An 11,322-nucleotide genomic window follows, 5' to 3' on the forward strand; every position below is an offset into this window, starting at 1 on the left:
GGAAGCAAATGGAAGAAAATGTGAAAAGAATGATATCGGAAAAACGTAAAATCGAAAATAGGAAGAAAGGAACAGAAGGGAACATATAATCGGAAATTTGAAAGAGGAGAACTGCAAGAAAATACAAAACAGGAGGGAATTATGGAAATCTAAAGAAACGGGAAAAAGAGAAACTCAAAACATAAAAATCGTAGGAAAAGTTGGAATTTTGGGCAAGATTCGGAGAGAAGAAAAGGTCGTAATTCGGAATAATGAGGAAAAAACAAATAGGAAAAAAAAAACGGATAAAGTCAGAAATTTAAATGGAACTCAAAGATAGAAATGGGAGTAAGAGTCGGAAAGAAGAGAAATCGTAAATCAAAAGAAGAAATTTGACAAAATGAAAAGTCGAATAAAAGAAGACTAAAAAATAAGATAGGAAATATTTGAAACGGGAAAATCACGTGGAGAGAAACAGAAAAATCGAAAACCAATTTAAAGACATTATCGAAGGTCAGAAGAAAAGACATACGAGATGTTCGGAATGACAAAACCGGAAATTGGAGAAAATAAAGGGAAATAAATTACAGAAAGAAAATAGACGTAAAATGCACTCGTAACCCCGTGCACCGCTTCTGTGCGTCTTCCTTTCATTCCACTCACGCCCATTATCCCTGTTGTTAATGCTCTTCTCTCTCTAAGACACTGCCCTCTTTTGGACAAGCGAGTCTCTGGTGCACTCATATCCCAAAGTATTAGAAGACCCTACATTAAATCCTAATGCGCAGGGCCAGATTTAGTCCGACTATAATTTTCAGTTTGTAATACAGACCGTAGTGATGTATTAATCTTACACAAAATTAATTACATAGTTATTGATAAATGTCTCTCACCTTACCTACATAACATATCCTCACATTATGGATTCACTTGTAATTATAATTTCTAGATTAACAATGTTTACTATTTTTTCACAGTATTCTATTGTTACCAGTTAATCAAGTTACTTTAAAGGGGGTGTTGCCGCCTTGAAATGGATGGCGACACCGTCTGTTTTCAGCGTTAACCAACAAATAACTTTTACATAACTATTTTACGTCATCCAACATCACCGATATGCCCCGACAGCTCAACACATGTATATATACACCTCTATGTATTTCTTGTTCTTTATTCTGAAGGAGTGATACAGCAGGAAGGCCTGCAGCGTATTCGTGTGCTTCCCTTCGTTTTCTTTATACCGCGGAACGAGGAGGAAAACTTGGAAATTGGAAGGAAAGAAGGAAGGGGGGGGGAATTAGAAAGAGAAAGTTTGACTTGTAGCTGGCTTTCGTATCCTGAAATCCGTTAGCGCTATGACCTGTCCTTAGCAAAGCACTTCCACTCTCAAATAGTCCAAATCAGCAACAAAAACTAGAAACAATACAGAAACAGCAAGAACTATTTTGGGCTCTCCCAGGCGGTCCAAATTAGACATATCTCCCCTCCCTGTACCTCAGGTCACGCCAAACCAAGTCAGGTTATATGACAAAAGTCCTTTCCATACCATTCTCACTTTTGAAATAAAACTACCCTTTTTAAATTTACCAAAAAATATCATATACAGCAAAAGTACAGCGTAACACTGTTGAACATACACATTTCAGGACACTTAGGAGCAACAATCGTTGGTATCCAAAGTAATTACATAGCATGTTGGAAACTCTTGAAACTATGCGTCATCAACGAAGACTCCCCTATCACGCTGATCTTCATAGTTAAATGTATCCTAAATTAAGGTCTATATAAGTGTATACTTATATAGGCCTTGTTCTAAATCACTTTCGCAGGTGATTCAAGGCGACTAGATACGCGATGCTTCTTCAAATTTCATTTATACTTGTCACACTTATACAACATGCGTCTCCTGAGATTCCACACTTTTACATGGATCTGGAATCCGTTATTCATCCAGTAGTTTTATCGCCTCTGACGTCACTTTTCGAGTGAATATGCATTTTATGTTAATTTTACTCTGACACGAAGTTCTTAGACTTTGTTCTGAAGTGCCTTTCAAACTGTGCAATTGTCAGTATGTCTAGCCTGGTGTGTGTGTCACGTTCATAATAATGTAACTAACATCAAATACGTGAAGATATAGAATATTACTACTAATTTATCCTGCGCTCATACTACAGGGCTTTGTCCAGCGCTGTGCCCTCTTTTGAGCCCAATCCTCGAGCTGAGGAAAGGGCTGAAATCAACAGATATGGCCGCCTGTCTGGTAGTTTGACCCAAGGTATACAAAGTACTTCTCAAGACCTTGTTTTGGATGGACAACCCTGTCAACCACCGAGTGTACGACGCAAAGGTTTTGCCTGGTAAATGGGTAAAGTCCGCCTGGGATTATTATCGCTTCGACGGGGCCAAGATCCGTAAAGTACTTCTTTAGACGTCTGAAGTCAAGAGAAGTACACGGGCCTCGATCACGTTTGCGGGCAGAGGCGGCTTTGCTTGGTGCAACGTCAGAAACTGGGAAAGCATGAAAAGTTTCCTAAAGGTTTCCTTCCGTGTTTAGTGATGTATCGAGGCTTTGCCTGTTGGCCGTCAAGGGCGGTGGATTTGGGATGGTACTGCCTGACACAAGTAGGTAGTACGCATGGGCTATCAAGTCTCGCATTCCGCCATCAACCATCAAATTGGGAACATTGGCTTTGAGAATTAACTGAACTTGATGGAGTTGTCCCAACAATAATCGTGACATTGCTAGAACAATACACTGCAATACTTTCTTCTTGCATGCCCGTGCCGTGATTGCCACTGTCAGGTCGTTTAGACGGCAGAATATGTGCTTTTACCGAACAATGCTCGCCCATGTGGACGGGCCTCGAATCCGTGACAAATCCGCGACCTTGGCCCATGATGTGCATGCGGCGGAGTAAAAGACTGACTTTTTGGTCGAATGCGACACGGAAATTGACTAAGGCTTCACTTCATCAAGACGAACGGGCAGTACCTGTCGGGCCGCTGCCCGACGTTTACTGGACCTACTCACCACAGCTCGGTGTGCTGTGTCCGTCACTCGTGTGGACAATACAGGTGCCCGGTGGCAGCCGATCTGGTAACACTGCTAAAAAAGCGTGAAATATCTAGTCAGCCATGGCCCGACGGTTACTGTCCGTTCGGATGGATGGGGCCCTAACGATTTCACTCGTTTACATGTACAGGCATTTCGGTTGTTTCCCATCTAAAGTATATACTTTCGAGTCCTTCGATGTTTCATATTAGTTGGGAATATTGATATTTATTAATTATTATTATTTTTTGTGGATTTCCAAAATAGTCAATGGCCAAAACAAACAAATGTACCAGACATCAAAGGTTACACAGCGTTCTGGTAAAGAATTGTGACGAAAAGGGTAAAAGAGAGAGAGAGAGAAGAGATAAGAGATAAGAGAGAGAGAGAGATGAGAGATAAGAGAGAGAGAGAGATAAGAGAGAGAGAGAGATGAGAGAGAGAGAGAGAGAGAGATAAGAGAGAGAGAGAGAGAGAGAGATAAGAAGAGAGAGAGAGAGAGATAATAAGAGAAGAGAGAGAAGATAGAGAGAGAGAGAGAGAGAGATAAGAGAGAGAGAGAGAGAGAAGATAAGAGAGAGAGGAGAGGGATAAGAGAAAGAGAGAGAGAGAGAGATAAGAGAGAGAGAGAGAGAGAGAATAAAGAGAGAGAGAGAGAGAGAGAAAGAGAGAGAGAGAGAAGAGAGAAGAGAGAGAGAGAAAGAGAGAGAGAAAGATAGAGAGAGAGAGAGAGAGATAAGAGAGAGAGAGAGAGAGAGATAAGAGAGAGAGAGAGAGAGAGAATAGAGAGGAGAGAGAGATAAGAGAGAGAGAGAGGAGAGATAAGAGAGAGAGAGAAAATAGGAGAGATAAGAGAGAGAGAGAGAAATAGGAGAGATAAGAGAGAGAGAGAGAGAGAGGAAGAAGAGAGAGAGGAGAGAGAGAGATGAGAGAGAAGAGAGAGAGATAAGAGAGAGAGAGAGATAAGAGAGAGAGAGATAAGAGAGAGAGAGAAGATGGAGAGATGAGAGAGAGAGATAAGAGAGAGAGGAAGAGAGAGATAGAGAGATGAGAGAGAGAGAGAGAGAGAGAGAGAGAGAGTGAGTGAGAGCGAGTTAACGATTCTGAAAAGTGGAGAGGGAGAATAGACGTAGCATAATTAGTTGGTGAGGGCCGAGGCCCAATGCAGGGGTGATCCCTACATTAGGCCTCCGCGTCCCAAGACCGCCCCTCCCCCCAACAGGGCAATGTCCAGCAAGGGATCCGTTTGAAGTTCCATCACAAATTGTTGAATTTTCAGATAATTTCAGATGTGAAGAATGCTGTTATTTTACTGGCTATTTTGTGGTATTGGCGAGTGGTGTGGTTGCGTAATATTTCCCCACTTTCTTATTCCGAGTTTGACCTATTCCAAGAATCCAGTCATATTTCAGTTTTAGCAGTATATGGTCTTTAAATTTAATTAAGCATCTAAGGTCGTTAGGAGCGAAGCCCCCAGGTAAGGAAGTTTCTTTGGTTCATAAGGCGATGTTTGATTCGCAAAATGGTTAATGGTTAAAACAAATGTACTATGCATAATAAGTACTGTGACGAAAAGGGCAAAAATGATTTAACGATCTGGATAAGTGAACAGGAGGGGGACGAAGAAAAGGAAAAGGAAAGGGGAGAGGGAAAAAAACGCTAAATTAGTTGAGGCGAGGGGCGAGGTCCAACATAGGGGTGATCCCCTGCATTGGGCCTCAGTCTCCATTTCCTGAGAACCTCACTACAAGCAAGGGACTTGGGGAGTATGGTCTTTAAGACCTACCCAATTCCTTTGCTATTGGTACATTAATGAGATAATGTCAATATGTACTGTTAATCTGGGGAAATATTAAGTTGCCACCACCAAAAACTGGGACTATACACCAGTTCTTTATTGCTCCAGATACTTTTTGTTGTACTGTAAATGTTAATAAAAAAGGATATATTTTCTAGTAACTTTCATTTTAAGTTGCAACCATCATCTTCCAAAAGATTAGTGGAACACCACTTAATCCAGTCTCTTATGTTACTACTTCATATACTTTAGCAAAACCAACAAAATTAACAATTGAGAACAGAATATACATTTTTTTGTTTATTGTAGGTCGCCACAATCCTCTTGAAGCCACATTTCCCAGTTGCAATCAGAGAAAAATAATGTGGAAGATAATTCAAACAACCCTCTTGTTCTCAAATTGTTTCTTTGCCTTCATCTCCCTTACATGCAGAAAGAAATACAAAACTAAATTTTCAACTCAAAAAGACTTTAATCATATACAGAGACAGATTATTAATTAATCGGAAATAATTTCTGCGATGAAAAAAGAAATATCTAGTTTTCATTAACTTATACAAACAGGATTATAAAACACTTTGAATCATGACTTGTGTATTGGAAGAAAACCTTCAGGTATGTATGCTGTTCTGCCAAGAGTATATATTATATATATAAAGACTTACCCCAGGTGGTACAAAATCACAATGTCTTAAAAACACTTTGATTTCTAGTTTCCATAATGATATGACATAATACATGTATATAAAATTTTGACACTAAGGCAGCAAACATCTGATGTACCCTATCCACTGGTTCTATGAGATCTCTTTGTAAGACCAAGAACTCACGTCCCCATTTAATACAAGGAATAATAAACTTTTAGTTTTTTACTCTTCACATGCACACTACCAAGTTACATTCAATTTTCCTCCCTCTAAAAAAATGAAAAATGAAACATCTATAATTAACAATAATAAATATAAACATAAGAAATAACCTTACAAAGTTTTCATGTGCTAAGCCGTGGGAATAGCCTAGACTCACTCATTACATCACGACTCATCAAAAACACAAGAAATTGGTCTGCTGAGGGCAATCAATATGATTTTCTCATCAAACCCAACTCCATGTACCTTGACAAATAAATAATGTAAGGCCTACACAGGATTGTGGAATTTTTTTGGTTTTGGTTTTGCCATATAACAGACATGTAAAGATGAGAATATTTGCAAGCTAAACATGTAGTTTCTTAAACAAAAAATCTGCTTATCTGATAAATTGCGAAGTTTAAATGATAAAAGACAGCACTTTCCATTTTAATTCACTTTTCTTTAGCAGGGGCAGAAAGGTGGGACACATTTCTCTCCAGAGCTGCCAGGCCAAGACTTTGAGAAAACAAAAGTAAAAAAAAAAAAAAAAATTCTAACTAAGTTTGGAAGGACTGTTCTGGAACAAGCTTGATTCTTGTATGCTATGTATATATGGAAACGAAAATGGAAAATTTCATTTATTTTTTCTTTTATGGCAGGTTGGTTGGAAAAGAAAAGAAAATGAGAAAAAGAAAAGAGCCACTAATCCACGCTCACTGGAACCCTGCACAAAGGAGGGCAGTCAAGTCTAGTCACACTGTGTGTACAAAAAAACTCCGCGGGACAATATTCTTTGTATTGTTCCAACTGCAGTGGATCCCACATAGCAAAGTTGTCCATCTGGAGGTAACTGGAATTCGCACACACTGACTTAGGTACAGGACAGCTTACCACGACGCATCACTTGCACCCACTTGCAAGAAGTGGTCTGCGAAGGCCTCTGAAAAAATATATGTCTTTAAATTTTCTTCATTATTTTTAGTTGATAGCAAATAACCATTTCCTTTATGTATTCTTCTATAAAAATTTATTATCATTTCTTCCATTTTCTAAAGAGGCTTTAAAAAAATTGACAAATTCTTAATTGCAAGCGGCTCAATATTTTGCAACTGTAAAGTAAAATAATAGGCAATCGTGTTACTACTAACCTTTGGGCTACTGACACAGTTACTCCAGGTCAGGGAGATCGTCGTCGTCGGAGTCTTCATCCTCGAGGTCATCGAGGGATGGCCTGTCATCTCCGCCACCACCTAGACCTCCCATCTGCCGCATCATCTATTTCATGGGAGAGGGGGTGAGTTACGGGATCTTAACTTTCCCTTCTTATTACTATTTCCATTTTTTTTTTTTTTTTTTTCATCAGAAAATACTCAATATAAAAAAGTAGAAAGACCAAAGAAAAATAAAATGTAGTGAGTGAGTGAGTGAGAGGAGGAAAAATTTAAATATAAATTGCAGTAGAAAAAAAGGGTAAAACGAACGAATAAAGACAGTGGTAACATAAACAGATAAAAGTAGAATAAGCGTGAACAACATCTGGAAAAGAATGAGAAGTCCCATACCTCCTCCAAGTCTTGGTTCTGGCCCTCCTCATCGTCACTGTCGTCTTCGTCCTTCCACCGGCTGAAATCTACTTTGAGCCAGTGCTGCTTCGTTTTCTCCTTAAGCAGGTGTGGCCAGTAAGGTCCCTCCTCTTTTTTGACCAGTATCAGCTCTATGTTGCGATCTCGTACAAAACTACGGCTTTTCTGTGGGCAGAAAGGAGATTGTTTCAAGAGAGTAAAGGGAGTATCCAACAAGACGAATTTGTCAGATGACTGAAAAATTGTGTACATTATAAGAATTGCATGGGAAACCAATCTCAGATTTTAGTCAGGACAATATACATATCAAAATAGTCCATTATTTTGTGTGGCCCAAGGGAAGTAAATGTGGATAAAGGGTTAAATTGTACACAAAAAAGGGAGTTTTCAAAACCCGGGGAAAAAACTTTGAAAAAAAAAAAATAATTATATTATATATAAAAATATATAAATTTTATATTATATATATTTTAAAATATAATATAATATTATATATGTAGTAATAATTTTTATATAAATATAATATTATATATATATATATCACATATATATATATAATATATATATATATATTATATATATATTAATATCTCTTTATATTTACATACATATAATATATATTAAATATATAAATATATAATATTTTACATCATTATTTATCAAATATATTATTATTATTTAAAATTATTTTATATTATATATATCTAAAATTTTAATTATAAAACATACATATATAATTTAATTATTATTATACTATATTCAAATATTAATACTTATATATTATATATAATATTAATAAATTTATATATATCCCCTATTTATATATAAAATTATTACTAATATAATATATATTTATTATAATATATATATATATTTTATCAATATTATTATATATACTTTTTTATAATATTTTTTAAAATTTTTATATTATTTTTAATTTGAAAAATTTTATATTACTATTAAATTATATATATTAATATATTTTGTATTATTTATATATATATATATATATATATATTATTTTTAATTCTATAATATATAAATATATTTATATATATTTTATTATATATTTTATATATTTCTTTTTAATTAAAAATAATTTTTATATAGATATATATATATATAATAAAATGTATATTTTTCTGTTTATATTTTTTTGAAATAAAGTTTATTAAAGTAATTTTAAAAATTTTTAAAATTTATAATATTATAATTTGTATATATTTTTTATATTTTGTTTTTTTAATATATATAATATTTATATATAATTATATATTTATTTTATATATATTTTTATGTTTTTTAAAAAAAATTTATATATTTTTTTTTTTTTTTTTTTTTAAAATAGTTTTTAATTTTTATTATTTTATATATTAATTATATATATATTATTCATATATATATTATTATATATTATGTAATTATAATATAATATTATATTAATATATATATGTTTTTATATATTATTTTTATAATTTTATAATTATTTTTTAAATTTTTAATAAATAGGTTTAAAATTTTATTTTATATAATAAATTTGGGGTTTTTTTATATAATATATATGTTATATATATGTATTATATAATATTTATAATATATATATTATTATATTTCAATATGTATATATATATTGTATTTTTTATATATATAATTAATATGTATATATATTTTAATTATATGTATATATTATAATTTTTTTATATTTTTTATTTTAAATATATATATATATATTATTTTAATATATATATTATATTTTTTTATATTATTATAAAAATTTTTATATATAAATATATATATTTTTATATATATATATTATTATATATAATATTATATATAAATTGTATAATTTTTAATTATATTATTGTAAATATAATTATATATATATATGTAATATAATGTATAAAATAATATATTTATATATAATATTTATATATAATATGTATATATTTTATATTATGTATATATAAAATATTATATATATATATTAATATAATATTAAAATTTTATATTATATATATATTATTAAAATATATAGAAAATTTTAAATATTAATAATATATATATGTAATAATAATATAATATTTAATTATTATATAATAAATATAATATATATATAGAATATTATAACTTGTATATATAATATGTTTATATTTTAATTTTATAATATTTTATAAAATGTTAATATATATGTTAATATATTAAAATTTATTTTATATATTTTATATATTATATATATTATAATATTTATAATATGGAAAATATATAGTATTATATATAATTATTAATATTTATAATATATTATAGGGAAAAAAATTTTATGTATATATATATTATTTAAAAAATTTATATAATAATTAAAATTTTAAAAAAAAAATTTTTTATATAAAAAATATAAAAAAAAAATTAAATTATATATATATTATAAAATAATAAAAAAATTATATATATATTATATATGTATAAAAAATTATTTTATATATATTATATAATAGTATATAATAATAATATTAAATTATATACAAAATTTTAAAATTTTATAATATATATATAATATGTTTAAAAATTATATAATAATAAAGTATAAAAAAAATATTTTAAATATTATTAAATTTTTTTATATATAATATTATAATAATAATAAATTTAAAAAATATAAAATATAAATAAAAAAATATAATAAAATAAAAAAAAAATTAAATTAAAAATAAAAAAAAATATAAATAATTAATAATATAAAAATAAATAAAAAATAAAAATAATTAAAATATAAAAAATAAAAATATAAAAAAAAAAAAAAATAAAAAAAAATAAAAATATATTTTATTTTATTTTTACTATATTCTATATATATTATTATTTTATTATCTTTATATTCTTATTTATGATATTATATTCTTTTTTCTATTCTTATCTATATATTATATCTATATCTTTTATATCTTCTTATATATATCTCTCATTATATATATATATATTTTATTATCTCTCTCTTTTATTCTCTTTATATTTTATCTATTATATATCTATTATGTCTATCTATATTCTTATTTTTATCTCTATCTATCATATCTATCTATATTTATCTTATACTTATCTTTCTATATCTATTTATCTCGCTTATATATCTTCTTATATCTCTTCTTTTTTATATATATTGTATTATTCTCTTTCTTATTTCTTCTATCTCTCTATTCTTTCATTATCTTCTTATATCTCTTTTTACTCTCTCTATCTAATATCTCTTTATCTTTATATCTTATATATTCTTTTTATCTCTCTATCTATACATATATCTTATCTTTATTTCTATATCTTTATCGTCTCTCTCTTTCTCTCTTATTTACCGTCTCTCTATTCTATCTATGCTCTTATCTCTTATCTATATTTATCTCTCTATCTCTATCTCTTTCTTTATTCTATATTACTATATCTATATATTTGTATTACTATCTTATATCTTCTCTATCTCTCTATATATATTTACATATTTATCATACATATATTATTTCTTATATCTTATCTATATATACTCATACTTACTTATTATCTTTATATATCACACTTATTTTATATATATTATCATATATTATATATTCTTATATTATCATATATTATTATACATTATATTATACTTATATCTCATATTCATCTTTATATTTACAATACTATAACACTATTTATATATACTTATTATATATATTATATATCATAATATATATAATATTACATTACCTATACCTATATATTAATATATTCATATACTATAATCCAAAACCCAACATTATATATATATATACTCTATATTATATATATATTTCTAACATATATCTATATTAATAATATATACTATATAACATATACATATATAATATACATTACATAATTAATAATACCATAATATAAATATACATATACATGAATATATACCTATACATAATTAATAACACTAATACATATAATAATATTAATACCTAACTATATACGAATATACTAATATATACATATACATATATATACATATACATATACATATTTGTACATATTATATATATATAT

At 29.1% G+C, this 11,322-nt stretch overlaps 1 protein-coding gene across 1 annotated transcript in view; it reads right to left on the reverse strand.

The window, feature by feature from the left end:
* Positions 1–5,221: 5,221 nt before the first annotated feature.
* LOC119582608 (prostaglandin E synthase 3-like) overlaps positions 5,222–11,322 on the reverse strand; it is a 12,959-nt gene continuing 6,858 nt past the window's right edge. Inside the window, exons 3-5 of the mRNA XM_037930981.1 lie at positions 7,246–7,431; positions 6,832–6,958; positions 5,222–6,623 (exon numbers count right to left, since the gene is read on the reverse strand). Of these exons, the coding sequence (XP_037786909.1) occupies positions 6,851–6,958; positions 7,246–7,431 (294 nt within the window). The 3' untranslated portion in view covers positions 5,222–6,623; positions 6,832–6,850. The remainder of the gene's footprint in view (positions 6,624–6,831; positions 6,959–7,245; positions 7,432–11,322) is intronic.

Source organism: Penaeus monodon, chromosome 16 (assembly GCF_015228065.2).
Source record: "Penaeus monodon isolate SGIC_2016 chromosome 16, NSTDA_Pmon_1, whole genome shotgun sequence".
Taxonomy (NCBI): domain Eukaryota; kingdom Metazoa; phylum Arthropoda; class Malacostraca; order Decapoda; family Penaeidae; genus Penaeus; species Penaeus monodon.